The sequence below is a fragment of the Nesoenas mayeri genome (assembly GCF_963082525.1).
Source record: "Nesoenas mayeri genome assembly, chromosome: 3".
In the NCBI taxonomy this organism is placed as follows: domain Eukaryota; kingdom Metazoa; phylum Chordata; class Aves; order Columbiformes; family Columbidae; genus Nesoenas; species Nesoenas mayeri.
In genome coordinates, this window is record NC_137544.1 from 23,655,313 (window position 1) to 23,673,785 (window position 18,473).

Below are 18,473 nucleotides of genomic sequence, written 5' to 3' on the forward strand. Positions count from 1 at the left end.
CACAAAGTGGCTTTTGATGCGCTGTGATACAGCTATGAAAGCTACAACAGTAGTAATTAAAAATATTTCTGCATAGGTGAATGATCAGGAGGAGCATTTAATTTTTCCCCATTTTATCATCTTTACTTACTGCTATTATCATTAGAAATTACTTGCATACTATAAGTGCATGTGGAGATTTAAAAACAAATAGCTTGACAAGGTGTATGACAGAAGGAACTTACAGTCTAATTAGGATAATAACTGAATAGCTAATTAAGACAACAGAGATGGGTAGGAGTAGAGTTGCTCTTCCCAATCACAGTTGAAAGTCTGTCAGTGAAAGTGAGTTTTAAGGGAAGATTTGAAGGAAAAAGGATTCACTTGATTCAAAGAAAAAGGGATACTGTGGCTGGACATCAAAAAAAAAAAGAAAAAAGAAAAAAAGGAGACTGGTAAAAGGAAGAACTGAGAGAAATGCAGACACAGAATAATTTCTTTAAGTAATATACAGGCCACTAATTTACTAAAATAAGGAGAGAAAGCTGCTAAGGAGATTTGAACAAGTAGTTATCTTTACTTTTCTATATGAGAAATAAATTTTGACATAAAGAAATGTAACATGACCTTGGCTACTTCATCCTGTTTGAGTTTTATGATTTCTTGGCACACAAATTTCATAGAGGAAGGCAGGGGTTTTTTTGACAAATTTCATATCTTACTTGCAGACCCTGAAATTTATGTTTTTGTTTTTGTTTTTTTTTTTTTAAATGAAGAAGATTTAGGGGTGCAATAGATCTACACTCCTAAAAGATTTCATTTTACTGGTGAAATCAGGCCATTTTTCTGATTCCTCCATCAATTCTTAGCTTTTTGCACAGTGCATATTGAAAGGTCCATTGTGCCTCTGAGGGGTAAAAGGGGAAAGGAAGCAAAATTTAAAGAACTCATGGACAAAGCTGAGAATCAGAATTCAAATTCCTGGTGCATGATATATGCAAAGATTACAATAATTAGAAATTTTTGTAAAACTCTAATAAATCAGAAAGGGAAATCAAGGCTTTTTATCCAACAATATCTACAATGACACTTTTTTCTTTTTTTTTTTTTTTTTTTTTTAACTGTATCTCTTTCAAGCACTTCAAAACATCATCTAATCCAGAAAAGAAAAACAAATTAACTTGATACATCCTGTGCCAATAATTCATCACAGAAACTAACATTGACTTATTGATTTCTGCTTTGGTCACAATCAGTATCAAAGTTTTATTGAACCATCAAAACCCAAAACCTGATGATTTCTGATGATTTCCATCCTCTCTTTTTTCCTGCTTGTTCATATTTTGTCATAACAGTGTGGGATTTCATTTTATTTTTTTTTTTATAATCAAAATGTAAGAGTATGAGTTCCAGTTAACAATGAATACAGCTTCTACCTGCATCCTTGAAAGCCAACAAGCAGTTTTTTTCTATCCAGGGTAACCAGTAAGATGTGCAAAATCCTAAATCAGCCATAAGTTTTTGGTACTAGCTGCTTGCTGATAAATTTTGTTATGACAACATTCTCAATTACACCATCTCCCACTATGTTTATACTGATGCTATGTAACATGCTAGTGGTAATTACAATGCTACTCAGTGTTTCTGCCGCAGAGCCCTTGAATAAGCTTTGAGCTCTAAAAAGCACTGACTTTTATAGCTAATAAGGAAGGCTTGTATAGTTGATTATTTCTGGGAACAACATGCAAAAATCTAAATTTATAAGCTGTGCATTATCAATGAAAGCCAAAGGAATTTAGGCTACTACAAATATCTGCCTACAGGGATGCATAGGTTTGTAATCTATTCATAGGAGAATTTCTAAGAGGTTTGCAAGAAATCAAGTTAGCTCAGAAATGGAAAGGGAACATTAGCCAGGTAAGACCACAGAAACTAACTCAGACCAGAAAGCTGATATTTTCTGTCTGACAGATGTGGATGTGTTAGGGAAAAACTGCAGAAAACAGCAGCTGCACAGAATTATCTTTCCTCTGACATATTTCCCATGTTCCAGAAGCCTGTGTTTTGAGGACTTCTTTCATCATAGGTGGCACCCAGGCTAAGGCAAACAGATTGTTGAATGCTAAAATGTAATGAATTGCCTAAGAATGAGCACAGGAAGGCAGGAGGGTAGGAGACACACTGCTCAGAGGGTAGGAGACATAAATCATTCAGACATATGCTGTGTTTCACTAGCTAGCCTCAGAGCTATTTGGCCACCTTGGATTGATCATCCTTCTTGGTCATGGCCTCCTCTATGTTATGCTTTTGAGAGAGCTAGAACAGTGCTTGACAACCTAAATGTGTCACTGTGTTTGGAGTAATTTGATAGCAGATAGTGCCTCAGTGTTCATGAATTCATACTCTAAGTGATTAACAAATAGCATTTTATAATGTGCAAGTAATTAATTCCAAGCACTTATGGTTATTTTCAAGTTGTGAGCAACTGCACAAAGTGCTGTTTGTATCAGCAGAAATGACTACTTGAAGTATAAAGCTACAAACATTTGGGTCTCTCAGTAATCTGAAATTAAGTGCTCTGAATTTAGAGAATATGCATTTTATATATAGCATGCATGAAAACACATACGGCTGGCAACACTTGATAAAAAAAATATATACATTGTATAGATACGTAGCTCAGATAATAGAGATAAACATATCCATCAAGTTAATGTATGTAAAAATCAAAAGAATCACTGAGGAACCATGGCAGTCAAGGAAAAATCTTACATTTTTCTTCAAACTAGAAAGAGTCATTTCACCAAAAATAACAATCTGAAACTTTTGGTAAACTGTGTTTTGCATAAATGAGATCTTGCTGTAAGTAAGGTGCACACTCTGTGAAGCAGATATTCAAGGATGCAGTAAGAACAGAAACAGTAACTTAGAAAAATTCTTTATTTAAATTGGTTTAGATATCTTTTGAACATTCAGTCATTTTTACTGGACTTTTCTCTCCTTGCCACACAAATGCCTTCCAGTGTGCAATGTTCTGTGTTCCTTTTTTTTTATACAAAAACTAATAAAACATTTAAGCAAGTGAAAAATGTTTATTCCATAATATTATTCCATAATAACAAAACCAAAAAAACCCAAACATATAAAACTCATCTAACCTTTTGGAATTAATTTAGAATCTGAATTTAAATAATCATAATTGACTATTTAGTTTATACTGAAAGGTCCTCATCTGAAAGATTCTTTTACCACATTACTATTATAACATAACTATTAAAAAAAATCTCTAACTTGCAGAGAAGAATTCATAGTAATAAATAAAATGTTATTATTGTTATGTCATTTGTACTAATTTTCTTACCTCTTTATCACTAGCAACAGAATAGATACAATTAAAATCTTTAATGAAATTTTGTGAATCATCATCAAAAGGCATATCACCATCTAGAGTCTTATTTTCTAAGTTATATCAACTAAAGAAAATTGCAGCTTTAGAGGTTCTAAATAAACCATAGGCATTCATTATTTAGCATCCCTTATTAAAAATACCACTGAAAAAGTTTTTTATTTATTGAGGTTGGAGCACAGCCCTGCAGAGAGAGATCTGAGGGTTTGGGTTTAGGAGAATGGTAAGTTGAACATGAGCCAACAGTGTGCCCTAGTAGACAAAAGGACCAACTGTGTCCTGGGGTGCATCATGTAGAGCATTTCCACCTGGTCGAGGGAGGTGCTTGTCCCATTCTACACTGTACTGGTGCAGCCTCACCTCATGCACTGTGTGCAGTTTTGGGTGTCTCAATATGAGAAGGACATCAAACTATCAGACTGTGTCCAGAGAAGGGTGACCAAGATGGTGAAAGGCCTCAAGGGCAAGACTTATGAGGAGTGGTGGAGTTCACTTGGCTTGTTCATCTTGGGGAAGAGAAGGTTGAGAGGTGACCTCATTGCACTGTACAACTTCCTCAAGGCGGGCAGCAGAGGGAGAGTTGCTGATCTCCTCTCTCTGGTGACCAGGGACAAGACATGAGGAAATGGGATGAAGCTGTGTCAGGGGAAGTTCAGACTGGACATTAGGAAAAGGTTCTTCACTGAGAGGGTGGTCAGTCACTGGAACAGTTTTCCCAAGGAAGTGGTCACAGCACTAAGTCTATCAGAGTTCAAAGAGTATCTGGATGATGCTCTTAGTTATACAGTTTATTTTCAGGTAGTCCTGAGAGGAGCAGGGAGTTGGACTTGATGATTTGTATGGGTCCCTTCCAACATGAGATTCCATGTTGGAATGAGATTCCATGAGATTCATTTGATTCCATGATTCTATGATTTATTACATTCATTATTTAATGGCATTTTTCTGTAGTTCATTTGTGAAAAAGTAGATAATTGTACCTCATTTAATAAAATTCTTCTAGTACAGAAAATACAACTATGAAATAATCATGGATGTTTTCCCAGATATATGTTTTGGATATTTTGGAAATAGTTAATATGAGGAGTTACACGACTTTTTAAAATAAGACTTCAAAATTACCATTTTAAAATAGCTACTGATAAAAACCTGAAACCAAATCATGGTATATCAATGCTGAGTTTTAGTGTGTCAATGCTAAATGCCAAGAAGATGAACTGCAAGATTCATGAAGATCAAAACCCCTGCTATGTGTTACAATGGTCTAGTATTACACAATCCTTAGAAAACTCCCTGATCTAACCTAATTCCAACTGGCAGCCAGCTCTTTAACCATCAAAATATTCAATTCTACTTGCTAATATATATTTTTTTTAATATTTTAGGTTTTTATAGACTTTATTTTGAATAGGTAAAAGCCAACACATGTTCTTCTGTTCTGTGTTTCAAAAATTAGAAAGTTGTCAGAAGGTTGGGGTTTTTTTGTCTATCGTCACTTTAACCCAGATGTACTGCATCCCAGACAGGTTCTGTAATCAGTTTGCCTCCCTTTCTCAATTGATTCTCTTGCTGTTGATCAACTTCACATAAATTAAATACTCATTAGACCATGCATCTAAGATGAATCTTTTTCTTTCAAGGGTTTTCAAAGGACACTTCAAAATAATTTGGATTGCTCTCTAAGTAGAAAGGGATTTATTTTGTTAAAATTTCAGAAATTACTGTGGTTTAGGAAAATGTTGTCTATCTTATGTATATTAAAAAGTCAGATTTCTCACTTCAAGTCAATAGTATGTGCAAAACAGAAATACAGAAATTGTTGTCATTTGTTTAGGCACCTGTAGGCATCAATTGCAGCTGTAGGACTACTTTGAACATTTTAGCTTTGATGTTTTAGTGAGCTTGATCTAAGCAGACCCCAGTGTCTAGTGAGGTTGTGCAAAGTTATTTGCTCTGAAAATACTGGACTCAACGGGGTGGTCTTGTAATTTCTGGGGCTTGAGATTGGTCCATTTTTTCTTTGTAAACATTGTGCTTGATTTAGTAGCCTTTTACAATTATTATTTATTCTATCTTATCAAAGACCTATTCCCCCTCCATCCACTCTGGAGAGTAAATTTGATCTATTAGTTAACATAGGTATAAATTTCAAATAAGACAGAAATAGTGATGGACAAACTAGTTTACCTGGCAGAAAAGTTCAGTTATTATAATAACTGATAGTATATGCTTGAGCAAACTTAAAATCAAAACTCCAACTCTGCCACTTTTTTATGCAAAAACATGATCTTAAGAGTGGATAGCTAGATTAAGAAATTCAAGATTAATGAATAGTCTGTAATCTCATACTCTCCCACAGAAAAAATAATCAGTCTTCTGGATATCTTATAAAGAGTGTCTTCTTTTTCAGTTAAGTATCCTAAGCTGTTTTCCAGTGATACGATAACACAGCACTTCAGAATATATTTTTATTTTAATGCTGATAATGATCCCTTAAAATAACAGCCTACGACAAATTAATAGTAAAGACCTAAAAAAAGATAAAAGGTTGAAATCTTTAAGGGCAATTTAATGACTGTTGCAGATTTCATATAAATATATATATATATATGTGTGTATATATATATATATATATGTGTATATATATATAAATAATTAGAAAGTTGCTCCAGTTATTTCAAGAAGTTTGTGTGCAGTTACAAAATGCTTCATTTTTTTATGACAGTCCCTTACGTTTGTTTTTCAATTTTAGTAAGTCATTGTATCTTCCTCTGATGTTAACTTTGCTCATGTTCATAAGTTCAGACTGAAGTCCTCTTTTGAATTATTTGAATTTACTATATCATTCTGGGTATGTTCACCGTACTTTCATTGTACTTTCATCTCATTTTTCACTTCTTGTTCCTGTCTTCCAGTCATTTTATTGCACAGATCCAGCTTTGACCTGGCATCTTTTAATTTCTTTTATCAGGTCCCTCCATTCCTACTGATACACATTAAAACAATAAATATATATGTGTGTGTAAATATATATGTACTTAGACACACATATATATAAAAAAAAAGAATACTTGTAGCTGTGTCTGTATCTCCATGGGCTGTGGTCTAGTCAGTCCTACACTACTGTGTAAGAACTTGTAAAGTATATCCTGCCTGCTTTTCCTGACACATGTCTTTGACTTCTTATTTGACCAGTGATAATAAGTTTCATTGAAATTTCATCTCAATGTAAACATTGCATCACCCTTTCAGATTTTTCTGAAAATGAACAAAATTGTTCAGGCAGGAATCTGCCATGTCACTGTAAAAATTAGATTTGGGAAAATATTATCAGTTTATCATATAATGAAACATCAATAAGCAGAATTGTTGGTAAATTATTTTTCTTTAACTTCATATTTTTTAGGTTTTTGTTTGTTTGTTTATTTGTTTTAATAAAAGGATAAATGCTGAGATCAGAACATCTTTTTCTCCTCCTTAAACTTATAAAATCACATTTGTCTGACCTCAGATGTTGAAAAAAAATTACATGAGAGAATTTCTTGCTACCTCAGAAAGTATGGATAACACAAAAACCATCAATTTATCTTTGCTAGATGTTTTAAAATATCAGCTCCGAATCTCTGTATTTAGCTTATCTTACTCTATAGTGAATCATGAACTCTTCTTTCTTTCTCCATTTATGTGTTCTAAGAATACCTTCTTGTTTATACATTCTTCACCAAAGTATTTCTCTAATAATATTTCTTAAATCTGGAATGTGACCTTTCTGACATATGATCTTTTTTACTGGTTTGTCGTCTTTATTTATTCTTTATTTTCCCTCCAATAACTGGGTGTCTTTTTCATAATATTTACATGCTCTTTTCATCACAGATATTTTCATTGTAAGAAAAAGCTTACCATTGTAATATCACTAATCCAATTAGTATTCCTAATGTTATCTTCATAAAAATCTAGGTTCATGTAACTATAATCAACTAGGGATTCTCAAAATTACTGAGAATTGAGAACCTAATTATACAAAGTTCATTTAGAAGTAGTCACATGTCATAAATCAGCTGTTAGTGGAGTTACTCCAGAGAATGAAATTAACTTTCAAAATGTTTTAGACTTGTAGTGCACAATATTTCAACACCAAGATAAATAAGGCAAATGTTTTGGGTGACGTGGCTGCCATTCACATAGGCTTCGATGACAGGCTTTGATAAGCTGGAAAGATGACATGACAGGAATCTCATGAAGTTCCAAAACAGAAATGAAAAGTGTTATACCCTGAAGAGAATCATCACATGCAAAACATATTTACTAGGTGACAGCTCTGACCTAAGGTCCTGGTGAAACACAAACTGAGTCAGTGGTGAACTTTCACAGCATCGAAGGCTTACCTCATATTGTGGTGCATGAGCAAGAACATAGCCAGCAGGTAAAGAGTTAAAGAGATTTAGTTCATCTACTTGAGACTCAGGAGGCCCCATCTGAAATGCTGTGTTCACCGTAGGGTCCTCCAGTACAAACGAGATACTGATATTGACAGACTAGAACAAGTCCAGAGAAGGACCTCTAAAATGGTTAAGATGCTGAAGAACAGGATATATAAGACTAGAGAATGAAGAAAATGGATTTTTCAGCCCCGACAAGAAGAAGCTATAAGAAAATCTAACTGTGCTCTTTAGTTTAGGAAAGATGGAGCCAGAATCTTTTCCTAGGTCCACAAGATGAGAAGAGGAAATGTATACAATTTGTAAAAATGTAATTCCAATTGGACATGAAAATAAGGAAAGCTAAGCATTAGAAAATGTTTCCAGAGAGGCTTTAGAATCTCCATCCATGGAGATATTAAAATTTCTACTAGGCAAAGCCCTGAGCGACCTGACCTGACTTCAAAATTATCCGTGCTTTGAGTAGGAATTAGACTCAGAGGGATTAGAACACCAGACGTCCTTTTCAAAGATCATATGGTTGAGGATTTCAAGCTTCTCCTTCCTGGCAGAAATTTTCCAAAAGCAGAAACCTGCAAAAGCATTTGCCAGGTCCTGCTGTCAAATTGCTATAGCTATCCCCCATATAAATGAAAAGGGAAAAAGATCAGTAAATTATACCTGCCTCTGAATGTAAACTCTGGACAGCCATTGCTTCTGAATTGTGATTACTGTTTTAAATGGTGTATATTTTTAGGCAGCATGTTAGTACATTTACACAAATAAAGTTAAAATAGAGTAGAATAAAATTAAATAAAATTAAATATAAAATTATTTAATCTGCTATTTTATTGTTGTCTTAATAATTTAAAGAAATTTAATGTCTTCATTTTTACCTCTGCAAAAAGGAACTGGAAAATCCCATGATGCACCATTTCCAGGACTCACAATACATGTCAACATGGCATGACCTTCCAGGATGTAACCAGAGATACAGCTATATCGGATTTTATCTCCAATGTTGAATCTTGTTCCATGAAGTACTCCTTTAGGTATTTCTCCTGGGTTGCCACAAGTATGACTAGGTAAAACTGTCAAAAGAAAGAAGGAAAAGTGTTACAGTTAAAATATGCCCAACAAAGTAATAAATGCTTGTCAAACAACTGTAACTAAATAATTGATTTAAGGCAAAATTAGGCTATGGAATGTACTTTCACAAAATATTTCAGTTTATAACATGCATCATCACTTTCAAAGTCAATTTCAGTTTTTCACTTAACAGTCCTTCAGAATTCTTTACAGATCTATTTTCAAGCAAAATATCCTATATATTTTGCTGTTTCTCCCAAAACTCTGAATGAAGTAAAAGAAGGTTTTGTTTTGTTTTGTTTTGTTTTTTGTTTTGTTTTGTTTTGTTTTTCTTTGTAACTATTGCAAAAACACACAACATAATTATGGATTCAGGCAGTACAAGCCACTTTATGTACAGTTTTCATTTTCGTTGGCAGAATAGCAATTTAAAAGAAAACAATAATTAACTGGTCTCTGACAATAAATTAGTCCAAATTACATTTTAAAAGTTTGATTTCTGCTTATTTTCAAATTACCTTAGTTTCTAGAAAATAAATTAAGTCAATCTTCATGAATAGAAACATAAAATATGACAGAAACAAAGACTAAGCAGTGACATTGGGCTGTTATGAATGGACATACTTATTTTCTATTGCAGAAAGTTACTACAATTTGTAAGCACTATTTATTTGGAAGAGATTGTCTTAACTAGTCATCAGTTTCAAGATGATAGTCCTCCATCTAGGAGAAGCAAAAGCATGTGTTGGTGAGGACAAAAATGCAACTCTTTGTGTTCTTAATCTCATTTGAAAATTACTAATGGCAAGACATTACTTTCAATGAAATAGTACAAATTAAAATTGTTTAATTTTGTTTAAAGCAGAACAAATAAATGCAGGAAGCTGAAATATGTCATGAATAGAGCACAAAAGATAAATGTGTTCATCAGAGAAATGGTGGTCTGAAAAGCTCACATGTAATTCAGGTATTGTTTCAGAAACCCCATGTTTCATGGACAAGTTCTTTTGTGCCACACTTCTCTCTTTCCTCAATCTACCCATCTGCACAATCAACATAACCATACTAACCTCACCAATCCGCATGTTGACAGGATTAATCACTCAATACATGCACATCCTCAGAGCGTTGTAGAGCATTATATCAATATATCTAAGCTAATTAGGCCCCATTATACCATGTAAGTCAAATTATTGAATGCACACTCTTAATTCATTACTCAAACAGTTAGTCATACCGGCATTTAAATGTTTATGATTGCACTTAAGTTACAATGCAAATTATACAGGAAAACTTCAAAATGGCCCTAAAAACATAAAGCTAAAAAAAATTAAAAGAGAGAACACTTTCACTTACAACATCCTTTTATAAGAAAAATCCTAAAATCTACTATAAATACTAACAAGGTAAAAAAATCCACATCGTACTCTAATGAATGATAAAGTTAGATGAATTTTCTGATCTTGCAGATCAGAGAGCTGCTGTGCATTACAGGAACTACTTAAGGTTGTTGAGCAAGTAGCTACCAAAACTAGAAACAAACAATATGATAACTGAATTATCTTGTGTTGTTTCAGCAGACTTAATAGAATAGCACATCTTTATGAGTGGGTTCAATCACATTGGCGAGAAAGTCAGTGTTTGATCCACATGTAGGAGAATGACAATATACAAAATAAAATAAGAAAGTGATTTTATATCCTTGGAATAACTGGAATACAATTAAGATACTAATTTACATTTGAAGAAATTGTAAACAGTGGTCTATTATATGCTAAGGCGTACATTGTTATATGGTTTATAGAACTATCAAAAATGCTACATCTCTTTTAGCAAATTTTCTCCTTTTTGCTGCTTTAGTAATGATAGGCTAATACAAGTAATTTTGCAAGAAAAGCCAAACAAAAAAAAAAATTTGTTACATGCTTTGACACAGGAGAATACCTGCATTTGAAACAAGAATCTTTATTTTCTGTTATTTTCCAACCAAAGCATTTTTACAAAACACTGTAATATGAAGTAGTTTCATCATATGCTCTGGTGCAACAACTATGCAATGCAAAAATTGGCATTTGTTTTTTAGGATTGGATGTTCTATCAAAAAAACCCCAAACAAACACCAAACCAAACAAAAAAACCAAACAAATAAAGACAACAACAAAAAACAAACAAAATCAACAACAAAACCAACAAACAAACAAACAAAAAAAAAAACAACCAACCAACCAGCAAAACCAAACACTGTTCAAAGATGCTATGATTTCTCATAAACTGCCTTCCCAAGGAAAACACATCAAAGTAAGTCTCTATCTGCCCTACACATGACAACTAGCATTGGATAACTGCTGAAATTATACTGCAATGAATCAGTCTTCTATGTAAAAAGGTCTCCAACAATATGATGGTTTTCTGCCTCTTCTTACCACTACATCTGTTAAGAACTCCAGAAAAATTGGGTCTTGGCATCCTAAAACTGGCACACATTTTACCACAACCTCCTAAAAAACAGTAAAAGAATGACAGAGAATGACAGTCATGTTCAATAATACATGTAATAGTTCACAGGATTTCACCACTTGTCAAGATCAAGCATTGAAGTTCATTATTTATGTGCTTTTCTAGAACTTTGATTGAAGTATATTAAGGTAGCTCCAAAATTTATTCTGCGCAGACTTTACTGATTCTAGTCTGGATCTAAAATGAATTATCCATTGAAGTTTCATAACAGTAACCAAAATAGTTTAATCTTTGGGTTATGAGAGTTATAGCTGACTAAAGCCATCATATGCAAAAGATATATATGTCCATCGAGCTTTAAATTTTTTGCCAATTTTTCAGTAAAAGATTCATATTTTTCTGTAGTGTTACTGAGGTGTCCTGTTAATAAGATTGGGAATGTGCAGTCTCTTTCTGAAGGAAGGTAGTAGAATCACTAGTGTCACAGCGTCTTTTATTATCAAGATGCTTGATTTAAGAAATAATTTGATGTTCACTGTGCATTGAGAACAAATACAGACTATACTACACAGAAGCACTGAACATAATGATTTATACTGACCTAACCTATTAGGGTGTTCACAGCATGCTTTATCTCATGTTTCTTCACTCAAATCCTTCTCACGTTTCAAAAAAAAATATAGAATACTACAGTGTTTGGAAAGGAATCTTGTTAGTGTTTTGAGAGCAAAAATATTTACAATGGTATAGACAAGCAGATCCATCTCCTAAGATTTCCTCCTCAAAAGTCTATCTTTACCATTACAACAGAAATAAGAACCTGTGTGGACTTCACTTCCTCGTACAGACCAATCTGGAGCACTCTACAGTAAGATTTCTTCATTAAATTAAAGCTAAAAGATGGGTCTTCTTCATATATTGCCTGCATCCTCTTAAACAGTTGCACTATTTGATGCATGCACATGTTGAAAATCCCTAATGAAAACATGCCAAAGGTTTTAACTCACTACCTAAACTATGTAAATGTTATGCAGTTTCTTGTTTGTTTGTTGGTTTTTTTTTTAGAAAAACACTCAAAAGTTTATAACCTATATGCTAAAAGATAACACTAATGTTCATTATCAGACAGTGACAAAAGGCTAAACCACAGCAGTACTGTGGAACATAATAGAGAAATGGCACAATTTTTTGACGATATATGAAAAATCAACTAAAGGTTATTAAATAAACTCACATTTAACAAATTACTCATTCTCAGATGGCCTGTAGCAGACTATTTATTTGCACAGCCTTTTCAATATTCTTTCTGGATCTAAACTCTAAACTCCATATTTATTTGCAACACAGGCTACTTGAAAGCATATTCATAGCACCTTGAATGTAGTCATCCTTTCCTTTCACTTATGAACAGTTTCCTCCGTTTTGTTGTGTATATTAGATTTCATCACCTACCCCTTTCTGATATATTGTAACAGAGAAATCATGTAAAATTAGACAGCAGTGGGTGGTAATGAAAAGAAAAAAACAAACCAAACAACAAAATATAAATGTCATTGAACTGAATAAACTTTTGAATTACTATTTTATTCCACCTAAGTTTTCTTACTGCAGTCATCACACTAGAATGCAGGAGTCTTTAAATATGCAACAAGAAGTGCCTATATGTTTTTCCCATGTTTACTTCAAACACATAATGACAGCTCCTGGAAATGCATTGTCCTGTTTCAGTATGGCATTTTTTGTACTTTAGTTTGAAAGGTCAAGTTAAAAAAGATACTTTCTAATAAACTTGGAAGGTTTTGAGATCTCTTTCAGCCCAACTCCTATTATTTTTTTTGCAAGAATAAGGCTTCTAGATTTGAAATTAATTATAAAACTATGAAAATTACCTTCCCAAACTTTGTTGAGAGTGCTATTCAGTTTTAATCTGACAATGATTTCAGGAGAACATACTGGATATTTTTTCCTTCAGATGTCAGGATCATCGACTAGATTGCAAAGATTGCCTGGAGGCCTTAATAGCAAAAAGCTCACACTGCTTATGTCAATTAAAGATAACAATTTCACCCTTGTGTGAATCAGTTGGTCAGTGACACACATGGTAGTTGGAACTAGAGAGTAACAATTCAAAAAACAGCTTAATTCAAATTAAAAAAAGGCAGGAAGGGGAAGGAGGAAAGGAAGGAGAAAGGTACATGTTTTCCCTTCACTTATTCTACAGCTTTACAGGACTTTAAAAGGATACATGTTATTTGTTCTTTTTCCTGTTCTTTCTGAAATGATTGGAGAAGTTTTCTGGGTTGTACCTAAATTCAGCCAAATGTGTCAATAATTGTACACTTGCCTACTTGTTTGCTGTTCTATGGGCCTTCTATTACAGTCCCCCTAGTGTTTCCTAACATTACCTTCTTATACTGGTGGCCACAGGCAAAACCACACAAAAATGAAAGAGTGTAAGTTAGCAAGAAGTCAGAGTCCCTTGATATGGTTGATAGATTTGGAATTACAACACTGGTAGGAATTTCAGCAGCTCTGTGGAGAAAATTTGGGTTACAAAAAATTTCAGGGTAGATGTAAAGATGTTTAATAGGTGTGATGCACGGCCCATGATACCCTGTCCACATGGCTACAGTAAATAGTGTACTTTGCGGTTTCATGCACAAATAGATGACATACATACAACTGTATTTCTGGAGTCAGAGAAGAAGAAAAAAAAATTTGAGGAAGATAATAACTGTACTTGTTAGGAAAACAGAACAAAATATGCTTACAAATAGGAGAGGAAAAAACATTGGAATTTATTGCGAGAATGACACTGAAATGGAAGTCTCTGCTCCAACTCAGAAAAGCAGCTTCATTTGAAAAGGAACTCAGGGGAAAAAGAAAATTAATAGCCTTTCAATCTACCAAGATAAAAGTGTTTTACTGAACAAAAGACGGACTTAGTAAGATATATATATGTATATACATGTATAAGTATTTTCTTCAATAAATCTCTTTTGGAAATAATATATATTTTTTTTCTAAGGTATAAGTAATGAAATTTGCTTTGAAAAACCAGTTCTAAAGAATTCTGTATAACTGTACTTGCCATTTCTACCTAGAAAAAAGACTATAAAATCAATATCTTTTATTTAAGTTTCTAATGTCTTACATTAAGTTCCATTACAGAACATTTCAACCTTCCTTTTTTTAAATAATTCCAAATGGTGAATAAATTTAAAAGCATGTAATATTTCACTGTCAACTTATTAAACAACTTTGTCCTTTCTATTTCCAGGAGCTATATAGAATGAGTAGTTAATTGATCTACTAATGCTGCTTTCCATATTATTATGGAACACTGTAGATGCATATAGGTCATTTGTTACAGGATAGAAATTGCACAGTCCTACCCTTTGAAAAATTTTTCTTTATTCTTAGGACCAACATGGCTGACAAATTTGCTTTCATGAATAGGATACTTTTTGGAAAGTGAAAGAGATGAAGAAGCTACAGCAGGTTGCCCAGACTATGTCCGTTTCAGTTTTGAGCATCTCCAAATTGGAAACTCCATAGGCTTTCTGGGAAACCTTCTGCAGTGTTTAATGAACCTCACAGAAGAAACGAAAAAATATATGTGTATATATATAGATAGACATAAAAACCCCTTTTTCTTATGTTTAAATGGAATTTTCTACATTTCTCTTCATCTCCATAGCCTCTTGGCCTGCCAGTGGCCACCACTGGGAAAAGTCCAGCTGCAAGATCTTTACCCCTTCTCACAAGGGTATTTACACACTTCAGTATGATTCCCCTGAGCAGTCTCTTCTCCAGGCCAAACAGTCCCAGATCTCTGTTTCTTTTCAGGTCAAATGTTCTAAAATCTTAACCACCTTTGCGGCCTTTTTCTGGACTCACTTCAGTATGTGCTTGCCTCTCTCTTGTACTGGGGAGCTCAGAACTGGACATACCACTCCAGGTGTGGTCTCACTAGTGCTGAGCAGAAGTGAACATTCATCTCCCTCAACCTGCTGGCAGCACTCTGTCTAAAGCAACCCATGGTCTTCTTTGCCATAAGGGCATATTGCTGACCTGTGATCAAAAAGTTGTCCTCTAGGATCCTGGGTTCTTCTCTGCAGAGCTGCTTTCCAGATGGTCAGCCCCCATTCATTACTTGTGTCTGGGGTTATTTTCTCCCAGGTGTAAGACTTGGGATTTCTCTCTGTTGAGCACTATGAGATTTCTGTTTGCCTACTTCTTCATCCTGTCAAGACCCCTTTGAATGGCAGACAAACCATCTGGTATATCAGATGACTGGTTTGGAAAGAGGGGACCTTAATCCAAATGTGAGAGCACAGAGAAGACTTCTCCAAGGTGCATGGTGACACAATGGGAGGCAATGGATGTAGGTTGCAACAAAGGAAATTGCATGTAGAATTTAGAATGTTTGTTCATTTTTTCTCCAGCTTGAAGGCAGCCATGGATTGAAATAAGTTGCCCAGAAAGACTCCGAAATCTGTCTTTGGAAGTATTCAAACCATGACAGGACAAGGCCCTATGCAGTCTTATATAATTTGGCCCTTCTTTTGTAGGGATGAGTGAGTGCTAATCAAACAAACACCAGAGACCCTTTCCAATTTAAATCAGTCTATGTTTCCATGTTCAAGAAGTTTGCTGGCAAACAGCCCCCTTTAAAACCAATGGTAGCTAGTGCTAGCTAATCTGATCATAACTTTTTTCCTAATTGTTATGATCCTGAGCTTCAAATGTACTTGTGACTTTGGTTATATGGTTGTGGAACACAGATCATGCACTCACAGACAAAATGGTAGTATCTAATGTAATACAGAGTATTGGTCCACACCTAGGGCCCTGGTTTCTATAGAAATAATAAAAAATAATTCTGTATTGAAGTTCTGATACTTAAGAAGTCCTTGGTATTATACAGATAAGGTGAAAGCACTTAATAAGAAAAATAATATGTAAAAGGAATGCCTCCCACAGGAAATATAATTTAACAACTACTCTCTATTGGCACTATTGCTAAATTAATTTTTACTCTATACAATAGTTTTTTATTGTATTTAATAAAGACTTCTACGAACACTCAATTTTTAGCCTACTTTATTTATCTAGTGTATGTATATATTATAGATACATATACACATTAGATCAAACCAGGAAATATTTAGTTTGAATGCCTCCAATTTTAATTTGTTTCTTAATAAATGATCTTGGGTTTTTTCCAAAACCTCTTCCAGTAGCTGGTGTGTCAGAGAAAAAATCTCATCCAATACAACAATCTAAGCTTACTATTAATCTATTTGGTGGGGGAGGTGGCAATGAAAAAAAAAAAAAAAAAAAATGCAGAGAATTTTCACCTTTATTATCCCCAAAATGAAATGAGAACATTTTTCCCTATCCCAGAGTTCCAAAAAATTATTATCAGAATCTACTACTAGAAGGGTAACATGAAAATTTTTGTCATCAACAAGTATGCACATACATGCATCCACACAGACACACAACTAACCCTGAAAGCTTTAGTCTGCAAGTTACTTAACAATGGTTATTTATATCCTTTTGAAAAATTATTTTATAAAAAAAATAATGTATTTCATTTGGTTTATGTAGGGGAAGGAAGAGTTCACTACCAGCAACCAAAACGTACAAAGTAGAAGTTTGTGGAATACCTGACAATCAAGGCATGTTTAGACTTCGAGGTGCCAAACGCAGCCTTCAAGAATCTACACAGTACAGAAACATACATACTGTAGCATCAAATGTGGCCCAGTATTTATCTGCTGGAAACTTTTTTGTTTAGTCTGTCTTTGTTGGGCCTACTTGAGATTTTTTTTCTTTAAAAACAAACAAAAAAACCCCTACAGCCTTACTAGCTTACAGAAAGAAAGCTGTTATGTTTATTATCGTTAGCTGAGAATGTAGAGACTTATATTTTCATAGAATCCAAGGATAAGAGGAAATCTCTTCCCTGTTATGTGTTTGTTTCTGTATCTGTACATTCATAAATCATTACGATATTTTCCAGGTAAAATACTTGGATCACATAACTTCTCAAAGTTACAGCTCTCTTGTTCCACAAGTATTTATCCAATGGTGTTTGTCCATCTCTAAGGATGTGCAAAATTGTATTGGATTGCAAAGCTATGAAAATCCTTTGGGAGTATGCAGCAACTTTAAAACTCTAATACATCTTCCACATTGAGATTGATATTTTAATTTTCTTGTGCAGGTAATAATGAAAGATTGATGGATTTTATTTTTAGTGTGTTTACTTTTATTATAAAGTATGCAACAAATGTCTTGCCGTTTGTTATAAGACCATAAAAGTCAATATTGTACAAACAATGCCAGAAAACTCTCAAGTGCAAAGGCCATCTGAAATTAAAGATAAAACTTTCTAGTTCTTCATACTAATTTTTTCTCAGATATACTACACATTTTCCTATATAACCTGAGTGAGCAATATTTCAAGATTTTAGTTTTCTCTTCTTGAAACAGAAGAAGAATGAGCAGAGCATGACAGTCCAGGCCAAAGCTAAAGAAACATTTGAGGCCGTGTAAAATTTATGAAGGGAAACTTTGCCAGCTACCAGAGATCAGAAGTCATTAGTTGTATATTTAAAAATACCAAAATCATGCTTTTCCAACACCTCTAAAATGTTCAGTGTGTTCTATGGTCTGTCTGCCCGTTTGTCGCTATGACCATCACAAGTTTGTGCAATATTTGCCGTTCCCATTGTGGGAAAGATCATGACGACCTATTGGCAATGAAGGAACTCCTGTCTTCTCAACTATCATTTCATATTTACTTCCAAACTGGCAACATAAAAAATGTAATCAGAATATTGCCTCTAGCTCACCACCTCATGCATGATAACAAATAATACCAAGCAAATACCTTTTTTAACCAGACCACTTTTGATGATCCGATTAGTCAAAACACCTACACTCAACCCATAAAAATCAAATCCCAGAGTGTGTGAAGCTAAAAATGACAATCTCTCTGTGTGTTTAGCAAGGTACTTATCAAACAGAAAGATAAGTATAATACAAGAAACTGATCAGACCTTACCTGGAGGCATCCATACAAATCTGATTACTCATGTTCAAATAAG

At 33.9% G+C, this 18,473-nt stretch overlaps 1 protein-coding gene across 1 annotated transcript in view; it reads right to left on the reverse strand.

Moving 5' to 3' along the window:
• The window catches only part of CSMD1 (CUB and Sushi multiple domains 1), a gene marked incomplete at its 5' end in the record, with an annotated part of 1,071,510 nt that overhangs the window by 523,218 nt on the left and 529,819 nt on the right, over positions 1 to 18,473 (reverse strand). Inside the window, one exon of the mRNA XM_080341955.1 lies at positions 8,703 to 8,897. Coding sequence (XP_080198081.1) covers positions 8,703 to 8,897 — 195 coding nt within the window. The remainder of the gene's footprint in view (positions 1 to 8,702; positions 8,898 to 18,473) is intronic.